The sequence below is a fragment of the Pelophylax lessonae genome (genome assembly GCF_965119305.1).
Source record: "Pelophylax lessonae genome assembly, chromosome: 1".
Lineage (NCBI taxonomy): Eukaryota > Metazoa > Chordata > Amphibia > Anura > Ranidae > Pelophylax > Pelophylax lessonae.
The window spans coordinates 19,874,202-19,899,312 of record NC_138768.1 but is presented as its reverse complement, the minus strand read 5'-3'; the positions used below and the strand labels follow the sequence as shown (position 1 = coordinate 19,899,312).

Here is a 25,111-nt window from a genome sequence, read left to right as displayed (position 1 = left end):
ACATGATTGCTAAACCTATCTGCATCCCATCTGCTACTATCTTACTTTCAAGAACATTTCCTTTCAAGTGTCTGTCATCTACCATCTCTACCCAACCTGTCTCTTCAGCCTATCATCACTGTGTTACTATATACATAAGTCACTCTAGGAAACATCTTATTGAGTGTGTGTATTTACTTGCTGAATTGAGATCATCCACACATGATGAGTCATTGGGAGTTGGGATTGGTGTCTCAGCGATTCTCTACATGACTACTGAAGTGTAATATTTCTGCAGCTGAAAATCCACATCATACATAAAACGCAGGAGCGTTACAGATTGAACGAACCACAAATGGATTCAGCAGAAATAACCACTCAGATGACACAATTAAAACAGCAAGTAACTGCGTTAATACACGCACTTGCTGAATTAAAAGAAGACAATCAGGCTCTGTCGCAGCAGGTAATTAGACTGACACAACTTACCACTGCTCAGTCCCCTGAACCCAAAATAAATCCTCCTTTGGTATTTACAGGCGATCGCAAAAAATTTCGCGAATTTAAAAACGCATGTGAGTTACTTTTCTTGCTAAAACCCCGTACCTACCTTACTGATCACATTAAGGTTTGTACTATTATTTCCTACCTAACAGGCGATCCTCGGGCCTGGGCAGACTCTCTTTTTGAGAAAAACGACCAGCTTCTCAACTCCTATGCCTTGTTCCTAGCAGAACTCACTAGCCTATATGATGATCCCAATAGGCAGAGTACTGCCGATCTTCAATTAAGATCCTTGAAACAAGGTAGGAGACCTGTAGAAGACTTTGTCGCAGAATTCAAGAGATGGACCCTTGATTCAGAATGGAATGATGCATCTCTGAAAACCCAATTTAGGCTTGGCCTATCAGAGGCCGTTAAAGACGAGCTCGCCCGAGCGGATCTGCCAAAAACCCTGGATGCATTGATACAACTCAGTATCACCATAGATAGAAGACTACGAGAAAGAAAGGCTGAGAAAATGGGAATGCCATTATCCAGTTCTTCTCGGATTTCGGCCGTTGACCCCGTTCCTATGGAGGTAGGAACCATACGCCCACTTCTATCAACTATGGAAAGAGCCAAAAGACGATCTGGTAATCTCTGCTTGTACTGTGCATCCCCGGATCACAAGATAAACGTCTGTCCCCTAGTCTACAAAAGGAAGGGTGAGTGTTCACATGTCCTCCTAGGGGGATTGACAACTTCAATCACTAACCCTTACCTTTCTGTTTGCTTAACATTACAGTGGGACCAGAACAGGATTACTACTAAGGCCATGATTGACACAGGATCGTGTGGAAATTATATTGACATACGTTTTGCTGCTTTAAATAAAGTTCCTATTATTTCTAAACTTAAACCTGTCTCAGTGAGTCTTATTAACGGTGTTCCTTTATCCTCTGGTCCGATCACTGATCAGACACAGGCACTCCTAGTCACTACTAACGGGTCTCATATGGAGACCACTACCTTCGATCTGATACCTTCACCCCACTTTCCCATTGTGTTGGGACTTCCCTGGTTGCACACACATCAACCAACCATAGATTGGAAGGAACGGACCCTGGCCTTCCTCACTTGCTATTGCGAGGGTACGTGTAACCTCCCGTCTTTCGGGAAGATCCTGTCTGTGGTGACAGATGAGATTGCACCACTATGTTATCAGGACCTCTCTGAGGTTTTTCTTGAGAAAAATGCTCAAGCACTACCTCCCCATCGAGACTATGATTGTAGCATTGATCTACTCCCAAATAGCAAATTGCCGTTCGGTCATGTTTATCCTCTTTCACAGGATGAACTTTCCCATCTCAAAGACTATTTGGATGAGAATTTGAAGAAAGGTTTTATTAGACCTTCCACTTCTTCCACAGCAGCAGGACTCTTTTTTGTCCGCAGTAAGGACTCAAGTCTCAGGCCTATCATCGACTATAGGCAATTGAATGCTATTACAATAAAAGATCGCTATCCTCTACCGCTTATCCCTGAGCTCATTGAGCAGGTGCGTGGAGCTACCTATTTTTCAAAATTGGACCTGAAAGGAGCATACAATCTCATTCGAATCCGTGATGGACACGAGTGGAAGACTGCATTCAGAACCAGATACGGATTGTTCGAATATCTTGTAATGCCTTTCGGGCTATGCAACGCCCCTGCAGTTTTTCAACGATTTATAAACGATATTTTCAGAGACTTAGTAGATGTCTGTGTTGTGGTATATCTGGACGATATACTTATATATTCACGATCCCTGTCTGAACACATAAGACATGTAAGACTTGTATTATCGAGATTGCTTGCACACAACCTTTATGTGAAACTGAAAAAATGCTTGTTTCATAAAGAAGAGGTACTGTTTCTAGGCTACATCATGTCCAAAACAGGAATCGAGATGAACATGAGTAAGATATCCTGCATTCAGGATTGGCCTACACCAACCACACGCAAGGCGCTACAGCGATTCCTTGGATTTTCGAATTTCTACAGGAAGTTCATCAGAAACTTCTCTGCCATTGTGAGAACCCTCACACAGCTCACTAGCATTAAAAAACCATTCAAATGGTCAGATGAAGCAAATAAAGCTTTTCACCTGTTAAAGACAAGGTTTACTTCTGCTCCCATACTACGCCATCCAGACCCATCCCTCCAATACATTCTGGAAGTAGATGCGTCAAACATGGCAGTAGGAGCAATACTCTCCCAACGACCAACTCACACTTCACCACTTCATCCAGTCGCCTTTTTTTCTAAATCCCTAAGCAGTCCAGAGATAAATTACCCCGTGGGTGAAAAGGAACTGCTTGCTATAAAATTGGCTCTGGAGAATTGGCGACATCTACTCGAAGGCACCCAATTACCAATACTTATATACACGGACCATAAAAATCTCCAATATCTTCAGACTAACAAAACTCTCTCTCACCGACAGGTACGATGGTCACTATTCTTTCTAAGGTTTAACTTCCTAGTGACCTACACACCTGCAGATAAGAACAAAAAGGCGGATGCACTATCACGACTAACTGAAGAAAACTACTTTGAAATCCCTTCCGTTCCTATAATACCTCACAAACGCATTATTGGAGTTGTCCGTTCCTTGAAGGAAGAGGTTTTGCATGGTATAAGTTTGGATTCACCCCCACCACAACTAAATACTGATGCAGAAGGCTTCCTCTACTACAACGACAAACTTTACATACCACCTACCATACGCACCAAGATCTTGGAATTATCGCATGATGTGCCTATGGCAGGACATATGGGTATGACAAAGACTCTTAATCTGATTACCAGGCAATTCTGGTGGCCTGACATGAAAACATCTATACAAAAATTCGTCTCTTCATGCAATGTCTGTGCCAGGTCCAAAATTGACACTACGAGACCATCCGGTCTACTATGCAGTCTACCAATACCCCAAACTCCATGGGAAGTTGTGTCCTTGGACTTTATAGTGGAATTGCCTCCTTCCAAAGGATTTAATACCATCTTAGTGTCAGTGGACCATCTGACAAAAATGGCACATTTCATTGCTATTCGCAGACTATCTTCGTCCAAACAAACGGCAGAACTCCTGATGAAACATGTCTTTAAGTTACATGGTATCCCAAAAACTCTTCTGTCTGACCGTGGATCACAATTTATTTCCAAGTTCTGGCAAGAACTATGTCACATACTACGGATCGAGCGGAAGCTCACTTCTCCTTACCATCCGCAGACCAACGGACAGACTGAAAGAGTCAACCAATGCATCGAGCAATATTTACGTTGTTACACTTCTTACCAACAGGATGATTGGGTGGATCTTCTCCCTCTGGCAGAATTTGCCTACAACAATGCAACCCACAGTACGACCAAGCAGAGTCCGTTCTACTTGAACTATGGGTTTCATCCCTCTATTCTTCCACCACGCATCCTTCCTTCAAATAACCCAGTAGCCTCAGACTATCTTACCCAAATAAAGGACTCTCTGGGTTTGCTTAATACTACCATTGCACACGCTCATAGTCAACAAAAGAAGTACTATGATCTTCGCAGAAGACCTTCTCCTCAGTACGCTATCGGGGACCTCGTTTGGCTCTCAACAAAAAATTTAAGACTGAAAATCGCTAGCAAAAAGCTTGGACCTCTGTTCTTGGGACCTTTCCCAATCAAGAAACTTATTGGAAAAGCTGCAGTACAGCTTACATTGCCAATAGACCTCAAAATACATCCCATTTTCCATGTGTCGCTACTGAAGCCCCATGTTCCTGATCAAGGAATAAGGCCTACTATCCCACCTCCTCCTCCTGTACAAGTTGAAGGTGGAGAAGAATATGAGATAAAAGAGATTCTGGATTCTCGTATCCACAGAGGAAGACTTCAGTACTTGGTTCGATGGAAGAACTATGGGCCCCAAGACGACACCTGGCTAAACACCTCTGACATACATGCCTCTAGATTAATCCGCAATTTTCATGCGAAGTACCCAGACAAACCAGCTCCAGAGGCCTTCAGGAGCCGGCCTTAAGGGGGGGGTACTGTAATGTTCTGGTACCTTGTTTACCCTAATTACTCTTTCATAAGTGTATGCGCCCCACCATTCTCTTTTGGTAAGGTGCGCATACACCTTTAAGACTGATGCTGTCATCACTGAGCGCCGGACTGGATGGCTATTTAGATCGCCGGCTCTCACTTACATGTGTTCGTTCAAACTGCTTTGTGCCTTGATGCTAACCTGTCTTGAAGCTCTCATGCTTGCAAGCATACCTCGCTGTCGGAACCTCGCTGCGCTGATCCCTGTATTCCGCTACCGGATCATCCGCTCTTGCCGAACCTCTCCTCTGCTACATTGCTATTAGTGATAAGTACCCCACAGGGGAAACCTCTATAATCTTCATACTAAAGCTTACACTATCTATCTCTGCATACTAAGGACTATTACTACATCTGCATTATCTAAGATTGCTAGCTCTTGAGCCTACTACCACCTGTTCTTGCACTGGGTTGATCTCTCTTGTATGTCCACCTGCTACTCTGTCATCTGCTACCATACATGATTGCTAAACCTATCTGCATCCCATCTGCTACTATCTTACTTTCAAGAACATTTCCTTTCAAGTGTCTGTCATCTACCATCTCTACCCAGCCTGTCTCTTCAGCCTATCATCACTGTGTTACTATATACATAAGTCACTCTAGGAAACATCTTATTGAGTGTGTGTATTTACTTGCTGAATTGAGATCATCCACACATGATGAGTCATTGGGAGTTGGGATTGGTGTCTCAGCGATTCTCTACATGACTACTGAAGTGTAATATTTCTGCAGCTGAAAATCCACATCATACATAAAACGCAGGAGCGTTACACAGACCAATGTTTTTGCATAATTTTTTTTAACCTCATAATGCTGTGTACTAAACGAGGTAACAAAACAGTTTTTAAATGGTTGGTTATCATTAGTTCTTGTGCGTGGGGCTAGTAGATTAGACCTATCCATATCGGCCACCTCCCTGATGGTCTTATCTAGGGAGTCAGCGTGATAGCCCCTATCTAGAAACTTATTCTTAAGCTGTGAATCTTGTGAAAGGAAGCTATCGAGGTGGGTACAATTACGCCGTAGCCTCATGAATTGTCCCTTAGGGACAGCCTGTAACCACGATTTATGGTGACAGCTGTCCACTGGAATGAAGCTGTTTCGGTCGGTCTGTTTGAAAAAGGTGGAAGTGACCAACCTATCCTCTTCCACAGACAGACTTAAATCCAAGAAGCTGATATTGGAAGTACTGCTGGTACAATCCAGTTTTATACCTCTATCATTCTCATTTAGGGTGGACATGAATAGGTCAAGGGAACATTGATCGCCATCCCATAGGAGGAGGATGTCGTCTATGTATCTCCGCCACAGCACCAGCTGGGGCGGTCGGTCCCTATAGACGACATCCTCCTCCCACCTGGCCATGAATAAATTGGCCAGGCTGGGGGCAAATTTTGCCCCCATAGCCACACCACGACACTGTAAAAAATAAGTATTATTGAACCAAAAAAAATTTTTGGTCATTGCAAAATTCAATATCTCCAAAATGAACTCGATCTGTTCTTTCTCCAGACCGCTGAGGGTGTTTAGATAATATTGTACCGCCTCATACCCCAATTGATGTGGGATGATCGTGTACAAGGACATAACATCAGCCGTAGCCACGATCATACCTTCCTTCCATGTAACGTCCTTAATGATGTTGAGGACATGTGTTGTATCCTTAAGATAGGAAGGCATTTGTGATACCAGTGGTTGTAGAAATGCATCCACGTATCTTCCGATACGGGAGCATAGGGAATCTATCCCACTAATGATGGGACGACCAGGAGGTTTAATGGGATTCTTATGTACTTTAGGGAGAAAGTACATCACTGGCAAACGAGGGGCTAAGGGGACAAGAAACAATTTTTCCTTCTCCTTTAGAATGCCTTTATCAAAGGCTTGATTTACTAAAGTTTGGAGCTCTTTTTTGTATTTTACTGTGGGATTCCCTTTAAGAATCTGATAGGTATCCCTATCACTCAGAATCTTATTCATCTCAAGGACATAGTCGTCCTTATCCAGAACGACAATACCACCGCCTTTCTCAGGCTGGACGGACGACTATGTCCTTGTGTTTACACAGTGTCTGTAGCCCAGTTTGTAAGGGATTGTTAGTTGGCGGCTTTTTTATCTTAATCCTTTCTAAGTCTCCTAGTACCAGTTCTTTGAAGACCTGAACAGAAGAGGAGACTTTTCCAGGTGGATTAAATAGAGAGGCGTTGGCGAGGGATGTATGCGTGTACTTGTTAGTATTATTTGATGTTGTTCTACTGGGGTTAGATAATATATATCTTTGTATATTCAACTTTTTGATGTATTTTTGGACATCAATAAAGGTGTCAAACTTATTGAGTGTCTTAGGAGGTGCAAACTTCAATCCACGGTTTAACACGGATTGTTCCTCTTTAGTGAAAGAGGCTTTAGAAAGATTGAATATACCCCGGTCATTTATAGTCGCCTTCTTTTTTGCCCTCGCCTTCCGCCCCCCCTCTGGTCCCTCTCTTTGTTCGGTATCCCTTTGGAAGTTTTGATTGCCCCTGGGAAAATCCCCTTGGTATTGATTCATATTGGGTAGTGGAGGTGGACTAAAATTGCGTGGTGAGTCGAATTGTTCGTATTCTGAACCAAATCGATCCCTACTATTGTTCCACCCTCTTGGTTCATTCCTTGGATGTCGGGTGATAACCCTACTATCATTGGGGGAATCCCATCCACCATTGTCTAGAGGGGTGATCCTGTTGAAAGTGGACACGCTACCTCCAGGCCTTGGTGTATAGGGGGCATTATGATAATCATACTGTGGAGGCCCCCGTCTATTAATAGGAAAAGGGTTTTGCTGGTGGACAGATTGAGGCCTATTATTATTTCTATTGTTGTTATTGTGATTGTTAAACCCTCTATTGGATGGGGCACCTGGGGCAAATTTTCTAGTGTTAAGTCCCTTCCCACCTTTGGTGGGCTTGTTACTAAACCCTCTAAAAACATCTGGACCATTGGGTATTGAAGTGGTGGCTACCACAGTGTCCATGGGTTCACCCTGGGTGTGGTCACCCGTATTGGCATTAATGGCTGCCCTCGCAATTTGCCATTTGAACACTGTATCATTTTTGTAGTCACCCACATCACGATTATGGGTGTGCTGTTAAGTCCCATCTATTGCAATTTATGCACCTCTAGGAATCTCACCGATTCTTTTCAGGTTTTCTATATGTATTCCTAGCCATTTATTGATACCTACCAAATGTACTTTTAATTGATGGCTCATTTGCTTTTTTATACTAATTTTTTAAGATTCTTAGTTTTTATCGTTATTTGCTAAGGTTATTTGTAAAAGGGAAAAGTGTTGCAATCCGCTTTTTGGCCTTTTGTCTCTTTGCTCTAACTATAGATTCCTCTGGTGGCAATATATCTATTGGCCACAAGATGGGGTCTTGTAATATTGATGGCTAATTTTTTTCTGTATTGCCTATTTTTCTTTCTGGGCCGCCGTTTATACAATCGATAAAGTGGCTCAGTCAATATTCTAATACATCGATGCTAAAAATTTAGATGGCTGAGTATTCCAGACTTGGCCCATTTGTGTATCTAGATCGCATCTATAAACAAATCATTTCCGCCCTCAATGGCCAAACTGCGGATGCGTCACTTCCGCCCTTCTTCTCCCTTGATTGGATGATTCCCCGGAAGTGACGAGCGCACGGGGTATATGTTAGGCGTGACCGCGATGTCCGGTAACCACGCCCCTGACGACGTCACTCTGACGAAACCGGTCGGGAGGTTCCGGACATCGCGCTAGTCACGCCCCCAGGACGCCGGCTCGTACTTTCACCATAGCGGGACGCCGCTATTTTACATTGCCTGCATGTATATGTCTTCTACAATGTAAGTAGATCTTTAATAAAGGTTGATGAGTTCATCATTACGGGATTACGCTATGATTTCCTCTATTCCTTGCATATTGCCACACATACTGGAGTCATCTCTGTACTAGTGATTGGGCGAGACATAGGAATACTTGGAACTAATCCCGGTTCATTGAAGTGGAGGAGAGAGTCCATAAGGGTTAATACCTCATGCCTAAGTGGCCTGTCCATTAATTTGGAGGCCCACTAGTTGCGGTAAGCAGCCACCTTATCCATATACACGGGTGTTTCTCCATCTCTGCTCACCGAACCTTGGGATTTCTATTCTCAATTGGACTTTCTACCATCCTTGCATGCTGGATGTGTTTATTTTAAATGTAATGGACTCATGGTTTTATGCATGTTTTTGTTTGGTTTAGTTACTAACCATATTGCACTATTAGCTTTTTTTAAATGTATGATTTACTTGGATGTTTCTAGCGCTGCACTATTTGATATACAATGGAATTAATGTATCATAGATTTCTTCAGGGATATTGCGTATTAATATTACTGTCCCATTTGAAGTAATTCAAACCATATTCTCAGTGTCCATTAAGTAGTTGTCCATCATTTTCTTAGTCACCCTGTGCCCCCAAAAGACACAGGGTGACTTACACATAAGAGGGGTCTGGGGAGCTGAGACAGGGATTTCCCAACCTCTCTAAGGTAAGCTGGGTTCCACAGGTCCCCCAAATGAAGTGACTCCTGTCATATCCTTACCCTCTTTTCTAATGTTGTTAGGAAAAGAAAGATCTCTGTGCTCCCTAGCAAACCTCTCAATGGATGCAGCAAAGGTATTTGTCAATACTCCAGAGCAGAGGTCTGCAAACCTTAAAAACAAAGAGCTTGTTTATTGTCCTTCTGTCTTTAGGAGGGTCAGAGTGTGGGCAGCTGGAGCAGACATTTTCCTGGCATCAGTGTGAGTAAACATTGCCACATTTGGTACTAGGGTGAGGAATAGTGCCCCATCGTTGGTGTCAGAGGGGGAAATGGTGACCTATTGTTTGTGTCAGATGGCAGAATAGTGTCTCGTATCAGTGGAAGGAATAGTGCCCCAAGGGCCAGATAAAGGCAAGCAAAGGGCCACAATCGCCCCCTGGGCAACAATTTGGAGACCACTGCTCCAGTGGAAAGTGGTATTGTTGTTGCTGATTTTCCTCTGCCATGCCCTGTCCCACCAAGAACTTTGGTAGAACTGAATGCGGTTTCAGTTGTCTTCGGCAGACAAATGCTGTAGAGACCCTAAATAAGGGCTCACACACTGTTGAGCTCTGCTAATGCACACAATTTTGCTTTGCCTGTGCCATTTGATTATTTTTTCCTGTTGTCCACCTCAGAGTACCCCTGCTCATTAACAACCATTGTTTTCCTTAAGCAGGTTGCTGCTGTACCACTTCTTCTGCTCCCTAACTAATTTTTGCTCCCCCTTTCCTCTAACTATAACAGTACCAACACATGGAAACTATGATTGTTCTTAGCCTCTCCTGTTATAATAGGGGATTGGTGCTTCAGCTCCCTCAACTTGTCAAAAGGCTTCATTGAACGTTGTTGGTAAAACTTCAAATGCAACATAAATTCACAATTTTGAATCCTGAAAAATCAAGGTTCACCTAAATGTAGATTAGATTTTTATATTTGTACATTTTACGTGTATTTTAATAAGAAATAAAGGTTTCTGTTATTTGTTGAGGTTCCACAGTCTCAATGCAATGAGAAGTGTCCTCCTGGATATCGTAAAGCTCCTAAAGAAGTGATCCATTCTTGCTGCTACAATTGTGTTCCATGTGCCAAGGGAGAAATTTCCAACATAACAGGTTAGAGTATTTTATATGTGGTAATCATGTAAAATCAACAGAACCATAAAAAATGTATAATCTTGCTATTATGTATTAGAATTTTAAACTATTTTTTTATTTAATAACAATTCTTTTAATATTAACTTTTTGAAGAGGTACACTGTACGTCACAACAGTGTTTATTACAGTGTAGACATTAAAAATAAATATATATAGGGGCGTGGCCAGCGCGGGACCGTAATGGACGTCTGATCCCTCGCTCCGGCTCCAGCAACCGCTATCCAGCGACATCCACCCAGCTACGCTAGGCATCCACCCTCGAGACACGCACCGCTGCAACCCAGGAACACTCCTGCACCGATCGACATGACGGGGAAGCGAAAAGGAGTGAAGGGGCCGCAGAAACTCACAGCTTTCTTTCCCCTGCCATCCCGGGGCGGTCGACAAGATGGCGCCGGCGGCTCGGGCCTTGCCGCTCCGGAGAGGCAGCGGGTTCACTACTCCGACTTACCGGACGAACAGCAGTCCGGTGACCTACAGCAAGCAGGTACTGTGTCCCCTTGCACCCCTGAACCCTCTAGCCCGACATGCTCCAGCCCGGCCAAATCCAAGATTAGACTAGACTCCCAGGCCCAAGCCTCGCTACTAGGCCGCACTGCACCCTCTCTGCTCCCTGTGCAATTAGGGTCATCCCCTATAGCAGACTTCCACACGGTGGGAAAGCCGATCCTGGACACTGCTTTAAAGGACCTGATGTTTACTTTCCACACATCCCTGCAATCTGATATCATGGCTTTGGTGAATAGATTTACGGCAGAGGTCCACTCCCTAGGAGAAAGAGTGCACAATGTTGAATCATCTATGACTGACATGGTGGCCACAGTAAATGAACTTGTAGACGCTCATGAGGAAAATTTATCGGACCGCCAGTGGGTTAAAGCTAAAATAGCTGATCTGGAGGATCGCTCCAGAAGAAACAATTTAAAGATCCGGGGCATTCCTGAATCAGTGTCACCGACAGAGCTACACAAATTTGCCCTGGAAGTTTTCACAGCCCTCCTACCTGAAGCGTCCCCTCTGGATCTAACCATAGATCGCATCCACAGGGTCCCAAAACCTCCCTTTCTGCCTCAACACATTCCTCGTAACACCTTACTGCGTGTACACTTTTATCACATCAAAGAAGCCCTCCTACAGAAATCAAGGGTGTTGGGCCACCTCCCTGAACCGTACGCCAATGTCCAACTTTTTGCGGATCTATCCAAGCACACCTTAGATATGAGACGGCAGCTGTCCATGATTACAAAGGCTCTTCGGAACCATAATCTCCCCTACAAATGGAAGAACCCCTCTAAAATTGTGGTAGAGAAAAATGGCTCCTCGTTCAGCATCACATCTCTGGAGAGAGGTCTCTCGTTGCTGCAATCGTGGGGCATTATCCCGGAACCTGCTCCTCCAGCTGGAGCTAAGAAATCCCCAAGTCGCATTCCCCAGCAATGGCACACAGTGCAGCAGGGCAGCGCCCATAACACTTGATGTTCTCTCCCAGCACTATTCCAACCGCGACACTTGTTGCATTATGCTTTACTGTGGATGCCGGATTACTAGGCGGAATGCCTGGAACCCCTTTAGCCCGATTGGCTGATAACTGTTTACCCCTCCATGGGAGATGGCTACGTTGCCGCCAATCTCCACTCACTCTGCCTGCTCCAGAAGTTTGGGCAAGTTTTTCTTCTGAATTTTTCCTTTTTGCTGTTTTTGTTTTCGTTTTTGTTTTGTCTTATCCCTCTGTGCAGGTTCTTACCCATCTGCCAAACTGAAGGATTTCCACCATACACCGCATCACACCAACTCATCAGGACTGCTCACGCTACGCAGCGTTGCCAGGAACTCGACTGCAGCTGTCACCTCCATGCAATATCCAGAGCCCATGGATGCCATCTAATCTTGTTTGGTCACGTCCGAACAGTGAGTAGCTACACTACATGCGGCTTATTAGTCTCCAATGACAGTTAAAGTCCTGTCACTGAACGCTAACGGCCTGAACCACCCGGCCAAGCGAGCCTCACTTTGGCGAACTGCTCTCAAACATCATGCACAGATAGTATGCGTTCAGGAAACACATTTTTTGGACTCTCACGCTCCCACTTGCTCTCACAGGGACTACTCCTTGACATACACAGCTTCCTGTTCCAGGAAAAGGAAGGGAGTAATGATAGCCGTCCACAGAGCTCTGGACTTCACACTATGCTCCTCCATCGCAGATCCCAATGGACGCTACCTTATATTGACTTGCACCATAGATGGCATGCCCACGACCATAGCTTCAGTATATGCCCCTAACCTTCATCAGCCGAGATTTCTGAAGCGTACACTTTGCATTATCAGGAAAGCACAAAAGGCCCCCTGCTCCTATGCGGAGACTATAATCTACCCCCGGACAGAACTTTGGACTCTTCAACTACCTCTACTAGGCTCCAGCCGTCACTACAGAGCTTTATAAACAAAAATGACTTATATGACATATGGCGGTGCCACCACCCCTCTGATAGGATGTACTCGCATCATTCTGCGGTTCACAATTCATATGCTCGTATTGACATTATTTTGTCTGATAAAGCTATCCTCCAGAGGTCCGTAGACTCCGAGATAGCCCCAATAACCTGGTCCGACCATGCTCCTGTGAGCGTTACCTTCGCGGTGTCCCCTAAGGCCCGCTCAGGTAAACCATGGAGAGCGCGAACAGAAGTGCTCAAGCACCCGGCAAATGCTGAAGCCATCAAACAAGCAGTAACAGAATTTTTCCAGAACAATGCGGGGTCGGTATCGGGGTCTGCGGTCCTCTGGAACGCCCACAAGGCTTTTAGTAGAGGGGTATTGATACAATTGCAACATAAAATGAATAAGCAGCGTTCCAACGCCATAGATGATCTGACAAGGGAAATTGCATCGGTTGATGACCAAAACCAATCAGCCCCATCCATAACATTTAAGCAGAAATTAACGGTAATCAGGCAGGAACTTAGATCGCACCTTCTAGATTCATATGAGCGTAATCTCCAAAAATCGAAAGCTAAGTTTTTTGCCACAAGCAACAAAGCAGGTAGGATGCTCACCGCCAGGCTGAGAGGTCAAAGGATACAACATAAAATCCACTCTATCAAACACCCTGCCACTGGTAATAAGGTACATGACCCCAAAGAAATAGCAGACGCCTTCAGTAGCTACTACCACTCACTGTACAATCTCCACGAGACCCAAACGTCCTCCCCAACCCCAAAACTTGTCAACGACTTTCTTGATTCTATCGCGCTTCCCACACTGAGCCCACAACAGACGGAATTACTGAACCAACCATTCACGGTTGAGGAGGTAATGTCCGCCATCTCCTCATTGCCATCTGGGAAATCTCCTGGCCCAGATGGCATGATAAATGAATATTACCTCCAACTAAAAGACGTAATAGCACCACACCTATGCTCAGTTTTCAACGAGGCGGCGTCCTCGTCCTCGTTCCCCTCTGAAATGCTTAAAGCAACCATAATCACTCCGCCCAAACCAGGCAAGGAACCCGACACACCACAAAACTTCCGGCCGATTTTGTTACTGAACTCGGACGTGAAAATATATGCCAAGACGCTAGCCACTAGACTCATGAAATACTTACCCCAAATCATTCATGGGGACCAGGCAGGCTTTACCAAGGGTAGGCAATCAGCGGATGCCACTAGACGTCTTATCAATGTCATCCATGCGGCTCACACTGACAGAACGCCTTCTCTGCTCCTTTCTTTGGATGCAGAGAAGGCGTTTGATAGAGTGCATTGGGGATACCTGCGGGAGGTCCTCAAGCGCTTTGGCATTGTGGGCAGAATGCATTCTGCAATCATGGCTTTATATGCCGGCCCCTCGGCACAGGTATTGGTGGGCGGCACTCTCTCGTCTCCGTTTGTGATTACGGATGGGACGAGACAGGGCTGCCCTCTGTCCCCTCTCGTATTTAATATGGCGATAGAACTCCTGGCTCAGAAAATAAGGACTGATCCTAACATTACCGGCATCAACATAAATTCACTGGAACAGCGTATGAGCCTATTCGCGGATGATGTTATTCTCATGGTCTCGAATCCTGCAACATCCCTACCACGTATAAGACAAATACTGACCGATTTCGGATCTCTATCCCTTTATAAGGTGAACGACGCCAAATCTTGCATCCTAGATTTGGGAGTCGACGGCACTACGAGAAATCTTCTCACCCGATCCTTCCCGTATAAGTGGTCGGACTCAGGCATAACCTACCTGGGAATTAAACTTACAATCACTACCAGCAACCTATTCCAAGCTAATTACATCCCGCTAAAGTCCCAACTGGCCAAAGAGCTTCAATCCCTAGCCAAATCTGAACTTACGTGGTCGGGGAGGCTAGCAGCCTTCAAAATGTGCACCCTACCCAAAATCTTATATGTGTTCAGATCGCTGCCGATCCCGGTTCCCAAATCGTTCATACACTCCCTCCAAAGCATGGTATCCACTTACCTGTGGCAGGGCAAACGCCCTAGATGTGCGAAGAGTATCCTTATGAAGTCTAAAAGAGTGGGGGGTGCATCCGTGCCGAACCTGATGGACTAATACATAGCCACAATTTTATCGCAAATGCGAGAGTGGTTCCAGCCGGTCCCGGATACTCTCTGGGGCCTGATGGAACGGGCAGTAACCCCGGAACACGATCTGTTCACATGGGTATGCAGTAGGAGACGAGGGGCTTCCCTCCCACGTTATGTATCACCAACGATCCGGGCATCGGTGACGGCATGGTTACACCTTACACACACCAAATGGAAGAACACGCCTTTAGTAACGATCCCATTTCCAGTGTCGGGTCTGACCCAGATAGTACCCGACATGGATCTCACAGCCTGGCGGCGGTCTCCCCCTATCTGTATAAAGGACCTTTACCAAGCGGAATCCGTGCAACCGTTCCAGTTGATAGCAGCCAAGTGGCGCTTGGGTGGTGGCGAATGGTACCGATACAACCAAATTGTCTCTTGCATACATCACAACCCACAACTGAAGTCCAAAGTCCCTGCCAGTATATGGCAATACCTGTCTCTACCTTTACAGTCTGTTAAAGGCATATCCCTGATATACTCTACACTAGATGAAAAAGGGGTTTTCGTTAAGACTCCCCCCTTATTACAGTGGGAACAAGACCTAGGGGTTACCTATTCCACATCCCAATGGACAAAAGCCATCGTGATGAGCAATAAAGCCACTCTGAGTGCATCCCTATAGGAACTATACCTTAAGGTCACCCTGAGATGGTACATGACCCCTACAGTGATTGCACGCTTTGCGCCTACAGCATCGCCCATGTGTTGGAGAGGCCGTGGAAAGCACGGCACATTGACTCATATTTTGTGGGAATGTCCACCGATTACAGCATTATGGAAAAGAGTGTTTGAACTTATCTCTGATGTTATAGAGCATCGAATATCCCCATCCCCTAGCATGGCTCCGCTCCATGTTCCAATAACACTAATCCCCCAAAGGCTCGCAAAATTGTGATCAATGTATTGCTCGCGACCAAGATCTGTATCACTAGGAAATGGAAGGAGGTGTGTATACCTGCGCTATCAGAAGTGATCGCTACAGTCCAAACGCATAAAACCTTTGAACTGCTCATGGCACCCACCGTGAACAGGTATCAAAGAGAGGTGCAAGAATGGTATCCTTGGACTCAGTGGTACGATACATATATACGGAAGTAATGGCAGGAAACAAGTATGATATATATATCCTAGCTTAGACGGATTGCACTACTAGCTATATAATGTGATATATAGGCATGAATGGGATCGCATTATCTATAGTTCATGGTCGTATACTACTTACTGTTGATGGTTGTTGTTGTAGCTGATGTGACTATTCTGTTTTAAGCTCATCTGAGAGGACATATAAGTGTAAAGCCTGCAAGTTATTTTTGTTTCTTTTTATTTTTCCCTGATTGTTTTGATTTCTTTCCTTGTATGTTTGAAAAATTCAATAAAAACATTTGAAAGAGAAAAATAAATATATATGAAGTAAAAAGTAAAATCACTTAAACATATCCTGTTATCCTGTTTAAACACAGCTTAGTGCAATATTTTTTATACATGAGGAAAACACTTTTTTTGTACATTTAAGGGTCTATTTATAAATGTTTTCACAGAAGAATCACACAACTTTCAACTGAGATTCATGCAAGTTTAATGAATCAGATTAAAAAATGTTTACATCATGAGTGAAAGGATTGATAAATAGACCCCCTAAAGTTTCACATATATGTGGGTACAGAAGTGTGTGTGATTCATGGTCATTCCAGCACCAACATGTAGCCGCACACCAAAATGCCATGCTGCACAGAAAATGCATGTACTGTAGGTGCCATTAGGGGTTGAAGGTCACACCTGCACTGGAAAACATGGTGCAGTTTCCCACACACAATGCAGAGACATTTTTCCTGTAGAACCCTTAGCCAAAGCAGCCCATTCAAGTGAATAGGTTGCCGTGCCTGTGCACCTGCAGTACACAGAGCTGCATACATGTGAACCAGGGCTGTATTTAAAAACAAAATAGCTACATATTTACCTAAACAACATAAATGAGCACCGTCTTAACAAGCCATAGGAGTTATGATCCCGACCTACCAGCTTTTTATTAGGTATGAAAGAGGGAATTTTGGTGAGATTTCACTGAGATACTTCTGTGATTGGACAATAAATAAGCAATAGCAACTAATTGTGCTATAATAGTAATAGCTGAATGTATGTAAATTATTTGGATGGATCCATAACCGGATTATACAAATCTGGGTATACCTGTAGCAGCACATGGAAGCAAGCCCACTCGTGGTAGTATGTGGCAACTCAGCCTGGGCTCCCGCCAGGCCATGCTCCCAGCGCATTTCACCCTGCTTGGGGATGGGGGGGGGGGGGGTTGTGCATCATTGTTTGCCTTAATCAATAAAAGGAAAATGTCAGGCGTACATGAATCTCGCTGTGGAGCTCTCAAATCAACCCAAATAAATGAGCAACCACTGAAACCAGGACTTCAAAGCAAAAAAAAAAACCAATCAATAGTGAAACAAGAAACAATGTTGCATGGTGTAGCTTAACGTATAAGCCAAACGCTATAAAAACAAATCTTTATCCCATGATTGGTGGCGTCATCTTATGGCTTATTGGTATACTCCATAGGTTTGGCCTAGAGGTATCTGGGGTCCCCTCCCCTCCTTGTTCTCCTTTTCTCTCCTTTCCCTCCTGCCAATTTATTGGCTTTTTACCTGCTACTTTTCCTTCCTAGTAGCTTTCCTCTATAGGTAGCCAACATTCTGGAATTTACCATTGCACTACAGTAAGCTCTCATGCAAGCTCTCTTTGATACCAAGTTTCGTAAACTGTCTTGCTACTGTTTTGCTACTTACTTACTTTTTTGTCCATACATGGACTGAGAGTTGTTTGTACTACTCATTTTCCTTCCTGATTAATAAAATGCTTGAACAAGAAAAATGAATCTTTATTATATCACTATGTAAAAACAATTGAAATACAAATTAAAGAAAAAAGGGGTTTTTATATATACAAACCCGATTCCAAAAAGTTGGGACACTGTACAAATTGTGAATAAAAACAGAATGCAATGATGTGGAAGTTTCAAATTTTAATATTTTATTCAGAATACAACATAGATGACATATCAGATGTTTAAACTGAGAAAATGTATAATTTTAAGGGAAAATAAGTTGATTTTAAATTTCATGGCATCAACACATCTCAAAAAAGTTGGGACAAGGCCATGTTTACCACTGTGCGGCATCCCCTCTTCTTTTTATAACAGTCTGCAAACATCTGGGGACTGAGGAGAAGTTGCTGAAGTTTAGGAATAGGAATGTTGTCCCATTCTTGTCTAATACAGGCTTCTAGTTGCTTAACTGTCTTCCTCTTTATGATGCGCCAAATGTTTTCTATGGGTGAAAGATCTGGACTGCAGGCTGGCCATTTCAGTACCTGGATCCTTCTTCTACGCAGCCATGATGTTGTAATTGATGCAGTATGTGGTCTGGCATTGTCATGTTGGAAGATGCAAGGTCTTCCCTGAAAGAGACGACGTCTGGATGGGGGCATATGTTGTTCTAGAACTTGGATATACCTTTCAGCATTGATGGTGCCTTTCCAGATGTGTAAACTGCCCGTACCACACGCACTCATGCAACCCCATACCATCAGAGATGCAGGCTTCTGAACTGAGCGCTGATAACAACTTGGGTTCTCCTTGTCCTCTTTAGTCCGGATGACATGGCGTCCAAGTTTTCCAAAAATAACTTTAAATTTTGACTCGTCTGACCACAGAACAGTTTTCCACTTTTCCACAGTCCATTTTAAATGAGCCTTGACCCAGAGAAAACACCTGCGCTTCTGAATAATGTTTAGATATGGCTTCTTTTTTGGCCTATAGAGTTTTAGACTGCAACGGCGAATGGCACGGTGGATTGTGTTCACCAACAATGTTTTCTGGAAGTATGCCTGAGCCCATGTTGTAATTTCCATTACAGTAGCATTCCTGTATGTGATGCAGTGCCGTCTAAGGGCCCGAAGAACATGGGCATCCAGTATGGTTTTCCGGCCTTGACCCTTAAACCCAGAGATTGTTCCAGATTCTCTGAATATTTGGATGATATTATGCAATGTACATGATGATAACTTCAAACTCTTTGCAATTTTACTCTGAGAAACTCCTTTCTGATATTGCTCCGCTATTTTTTACCGCAGCATTGGGGGAATTGGTGATCCTCTGCCCATCTTGACTTCTGAGAGACACTGCCACTCTGAGAGACTCTTTTTATACCCAATTATGTTGCCAATTGACCTAATAAGTGGCAAATTGGTCCTCCAGATGTTCTTTATATGTACATTTAACTTTTCCGGCCTCTTATTGCTACCTTTCCCAACTTTTTTGGAATGTGTAGCTCTCATGGAATCCAAAATGAGCCAATATTTGGCATGACATTTCAAAAAGTCTCACTTTCAACATTTGATATGTTATCTATATTATATTGTGAATAAAATATAAGTTTATGAGATTTGTAAATTAGTCCATTCCTGTTTTACTCACAGTTTGTACAGTGTCCCAACTTTTTTGGAATTGGGTTTGTAAATATAAAGCTAAAAATGTTTCACTTTTGATTGTTTTTCTTGTTTTTAAGTCCTGATGATCAGTGGTTGCTCATTTATTCAATCTGATTGGAGAGCTCCAAAGCCATATTCATGAACACCTGGCATTTTCCTTTTATTGATTGAGGCAACCAATGATGCATAAACCTCCCCATGATTGAGATCTCCATCCCCATGATTAAGTTCTGAGGATGGAGCGAAAATAAATTAGAGGCGTGGAATTGCGGGAACCCAGGCTGAGGTTACCACATACCACGCGTGGACTTGCTTCAATATGCGGCTACAGGGATACCCACATCTTTACATATTGACATTGGTAGTTGGGACAAGCTCCCTCCCAAGCCAGCACTCACAGCAATGAACGAGGACTAGCACCCTTTCCTAAGCCTGAGCGGCTCTCACACAAGGTTTTTTTGGTCACAGTGGATTACATAAGCTGTTAATATTGCATAATTCAATTACATTACACTTCTGTTGAATGGACCAAATAGAAATGTGCTCAATAGTTTGAGTTGGGTATATTTAACAATGTTTTCACTCAAAAAATCACACAACTTTTACTTAAGATTCACCCATTTTCCAATAGAACCTTATCTGATGATAGGTAAATTGTGGATAAATGTGTGAATCCTGGGTAAAAACATTGATAAATAGACTCTATACTGCCTGGTTGTCCCTGACTTCAGTATTTTTTAAGTTATTGATCCATAAAAATAATACAGGCAGATTGAATCACAGTCAGAGACCCATAAAGCACCAAAATCATTGAACCAAAATGACATGAAGTCTACAAGACTTCTTTTTTAAAATTAAAGATCAATAATGTCAGCCAAAGTATTTCTCCAAGGAGAGATTTCTTTAAAAAAAAAAAAAGGCTTCAGTGTAAAAATGTATCTTTTTTTTTTATTTTCAGACAGTGAAATTTGCCATAAATGTCCCGATGAAGTGTGGCCGGACAAGAAAAAGATGACATGTATTCCCAAGACACACGAGTTTCTGTCATATGAAAATGATGGGCTGGTTTTAGTTTTCTCATCAGTAGCTGTATTCCTTTGTGTCATAACTTTAGTTGTATTTCAAATTCTCATTTGTTATTGGGATACACCTATTGTGAAAGCCAACAACCGAACTTTGAGCTTCATCCTCCTGGTCTCCATCTTGTTAACCTTCCTCTGTGTCTTCTTGTTCCTCGGACGTCCTATGGATATAACCTGCATACTAAGACAAAGTTTATTTGGCATTTTCTTCTCCATCGCTATCTCTTCTGTTCTGGCCAAGACTATCATGGTCTACATTGCCTTTAAAGCCACCAAACCCGGCAGTGTATGGAGGAAGTTAGTGGGAGTCAAAGCAGCTATTTTTGTAGTTCTGACCTGTTCTTCTGTCCAAGTTCTGATCTGTGTTATTTGGCTGTCAGTGTCTCCTCCCCACCAAGAGTATGACATGGACTCCTATCCTGGGAAGATCCTCATTCAGTGTAATGAAGGGTCAGTTATCGGGTTCTACTCTGTGTTGGGTTATATGGGGTTTCTGGCAGCTGTGAGTTTTGTTCTGGCTTTCATGGTGAGGACATTACCGGACAGTTTTAATGAGGCCAAGTACATCACCTTCAGCATGCTGGTGTTCTGCAGTGTCTGGATTGCCATGATTCCGGCCTATCTGAGCACCAAAGGGAAATACATGGTGGTTGTGGAGATTTTCGCCATATTGGCCTCTAGTGCTGGAATACTGAGCTGTATATTTTTTCCAAAAGTCTATGTTCTGATGGTTAAACCTTATCTCAACTTCAGAAATAATGTTCTGCAGAAGAACAATTAGTATAATTTAGTTTAAACATTATTTAGTAAACATATTGCCTATCAGATAATGATAATTGGGTAAAATATGTGACAGAAAGAACCATGTATATAGAGAGCTGTTGTGCACCACACATAACTAAAATAGCAATAATCTAATAAAAGTATTTTTGCACTAGAAATAGACAATTCTTTCATTTGCACAGTGAAAAATGTAATGCTGTTCACTCAAATGGCTATTGCTGGTGTTTATCTGGCATGCTGTAAAATGTAACAGATGGTAAAGAGCCATCAGATATCACTTGTACAGTAGCTGTGAGAACAGATTTTTAAAGTGTATCTAAGCTCAACAACATTTAATATATATATATATATATATATATATATATTTCAACTTACCAGTCCTTAAATATGGTGGCTGTATTAATATTCTTTTTTTTTCACTTGGCGATCCTGCAAATAACATCCTTCCTGTGAGAAATAACACCGCCACAAACAACCCGTGGCTGTATGCACCTCCACATATGCTGATGATCACCTGGGTGCCAGCCCAGTCCAAAGCCGTGTTCAATGTAGATACAGTTGATGAAGAAGGTAGCGGAACTCCAGAATAAATGGATAAAAAAAATGATTTATTAGATAATGTAGATAAAAGTTACAGGAAAATGCACACAGTCTCTGGACTACCAGTAAACAAGCTTCACACAGCAGTGTTTTTTTTTTTTTCATTACTGAGTATTCCAAGAGCACACACCCATTTAAAAACATTGTCAGGTGAAGCTCATTAACACCCTATTCACATCAGGGCAATTTGATATGTGATTTGACAAGTCAAATGGCATGTCAAATCGCAGCCTATTGTCGGAAATAGAAGTCTCCCAATCGATGCGACGCCTACTTTGCAGCCGCACCAATTTCCAAAAGTAGTTGCTGCACTACTTTTGGTGACTTCAGGGGAACATTAATAGACATCTGTGCATGAACCCGCACAGATATCGTTCAAGTCACCCCTGAAGTCGGACTGAAATTCAGCTTTGAAATCGTGTGAGTTTAGGTTAAGTCGTGCGATTTCAAAGCTGTGTTCAGTGTGAACGAGGGCTAAAGAAAGACTCAGCCCGAAAACTATTAACCCATACAGTTAATATTTATAGAATCACAACAATAACATTAATACACAACAATATAAAAGATACCCACAGATAATCAATACACAAAAGCAATGCGATTGAGGTAAAATATGTAACAGATAATTCCATATAAAAATAAAAAATAAAACATCAAAGCTAGATATATTAGTCAAAAGAAAATAAAGGAGCCGAAACACCAGCCACCCAAATGTACAAGCACATGGAATATACAACAGAAAAAAATAAGTAAAGATAAAGAAATAAAAAAGTGTGGCCATAAAAATATTTAACAACTAATATACCAAACACAAAATGGATGTATAACACTATGCCCAACAATTCAATTCTAATATAGAGGGGGCATGTCCAGCCATCGCAGCCGATGCCTCTAGAGCTCTACTGCAATCCCAGCTTCTATAGCGGCCATGGACCGACATCCATGGCACCAAAGCCATCATTGAGCCCTAGGTACACTCCAACACCGGCCCGCAGCATTTCCCAGCCTTGCAAAGCTCACAAACTTCTTTCTGGTCAGAGGGCACAGTAGCAGCCAATGGCACTGGCTGCACTCGTGGCAGCTCTCTTGTGTATCCAGCAAACTAGGGATCGTATATCCCAGATAGGAGGCTGGCATTGACTCTCTATGATGGGGACCATGGTGAGTCATCCCATCCTTTCTCTACCCCCACAAAACCCTGTCAAGGCTTAGCAAAGAATGGAGGAGCCTGCTCACAGCCTCCAGACCCCAGCAGCTCCAGACCCCACCCATACCCTCATCTCTCCCTGCCATGGAGCTACAATCTGCTATAGAAGCCTTTCCTGCCACAGACCAACCTGTGTGTGCATGCTGACTTCTCAATTGTAATCTCTCCTCTGTCTACCATTTTGCAAGTACACGAGAAGAGCATCCAGCATATAGAAACAAAAATGGGAGAAATGTTTTCAGCTTATTATGTCTTAGTGGATGCACATGTAGACCATGACGCAGACTTCCAGCAATTGAAACTGAAGATAGCAGACCTGGAAAAAGAGGAATAATATAAAATTCTCGGGAATTCCAGAATCCATTGACCAAGCCAACCTGGTTCCCTATGTACAAAAATAATTAAACACCTGCTCCCTACGATTACCGAGCTGGAGCTTGCCATTGACAGCACACAGAGTCCCTTAACCACCCTATTTGCCTGCCTCAGTGCCGAGGGATGTACTCTCAGTGCTGCTGGAGACAATGTGGTAGAATTGGCTCCTTTTACCATATTATATAGTCGACCATCCATTTGTTTTGGAATCATACAGTATTTTCACTTTGATATCTGAGCTTGCAGGTCACCAGGACAAACTTAGACCATCTCTAGCCATACTTCACGTTACATAGTAGTTGAGGTTGAATAAAGACACCAGTCCATCCAGTTCAAGTGTGTATATCAGTAGCCTAATCATTTCCCATAACGCCGAATGTTGTGATCTGTGAGATGCACGTCTAAAAGTCTTTTAAAAGTAGCCATACTCCCCACAGATACCACCAATTGTAGAAGAGAGTTCCAAATTCTCACCACCCTTACAGTGAAGAACCCCTTACGCAGCTTAAGGTTAAACCGCCTCTCCTCTAATCTCATTGTGTGGCTACGTGTCCTCTTGCACTCCTTTAGACTAAATATTTTTTTTACCTATGCTCGGATCTCCATTGAGGTATTTGTAAATTGCTATCATGTACCCTCTCAGGCGTCTCCTCCCCAAGGAGAATAAATTAGGCGCTTGTAATCGCTCCTCATAATTAAGGTCCTCCAATCCCCTAATTCGTTTAGTTGCCCTTCTTTGAACTCTTTCCAGTTCCAGCACATCCTTTTTGAGGATGGGCAACCAGAACTGGACAGAATACTTCAGGTGTGGCCGGACAAGGGTTTTATAAAGTGGTAGGATTATAGATTTTTCTCTGGAATATATCCCCTTCCTTATGCATGCTAATAATCTGCCCGGCTTTGGCAGATGCAGCTTGACATTGCATGCTATCACTTAGTCTACCTTCTACTAGAACTCCCAAATCCTTCTCCATTCTGGAGTCCCCCAGAGGTTTCCCCCCTAGAGCATAATATATGTTTATGTTTTTTGCCTCCAAATGCAATACCTTACACTTCTCTACATTAAATCTCCCTTTGCCACGTAGTTGCCCACTCTGTTATTTTGTTGAGGTCATTCTGTAAGATTTATATATCTTGATGAGAAGTTATTGCCCTGCATATCTTTGTGTCATCCGTGAAAACTGAGATTGAGCTACTGATTCCATCCTCTATGTTATTGATGAATAAATTGAACAAAATTGGTCCCAGGACTGAGCCTTGGGGGACCCCACTTACCACTCCAGACCAGTTTGAGTATGCATTCTTTATCACCACCCTTTGGACACGCCCATGTAACCAGTTTTCTATCCAAGAACAAACCTTGAAGTCAATGCCTGCAGACCTTAGTTTGTAGATTAAATGTTTACGGGGAACAGTGTCAAATCCCTTAGCAAAATACAGATACACCACATCCACAGGTCTCCCCCTATCTTGCTCCCAGCTCACCTCCTCGTAAAATGTTAACAGATTGGTTTGGCAAGAACATCCTTTTGTGAACCCATGCTGATTACTGCTGATTAGAGTTGAGCGGACACCTGGATGTCCGTGTTCGGCGGGTTCGGCCGAACTTTAAAAA

The 25,111-nt window shown here is 43.2% G+C and overlaps 2 protein-coding genes across 2 annotated transcripts in view; both read left to right on the top strand.

Annotated features, from left to right (window-relative positions):
- The window catches only part of LOC309568982 (vomeronasal type-2 receptor 26-like), a gene marked incomplete at its 3' end in the record, with an annotated part of 54,558 nt that extends 33,246 nt beyond the window's left edge, over positions 1-21,312 (top strand). Inside the window, exons 2-3 of the mRNA XM_082274746.1 lie at positions 10,177-10,300; positions 20,408-21,312. Coding sequence (XP_082130872.1) covers positions 10,177-10,300; positions 20,408-21,312 — 1,029 coding nt within the window. The remainder of the gene's footprint in view (positions 1-10,176; positions 10,301-20,407) is intronic.
- The window catches only part of LOC309551481 (vomeronasal type-2 receptor 26-like), a gene marked incomplete at both ends in the record, with an annotated part of 1,345,010 nt that overhangs the window by 318,997 nt on the left and 1,000,902 nt on the right, over positions 1-25,111 (top strand). The window lies entirely within an intron of this gene.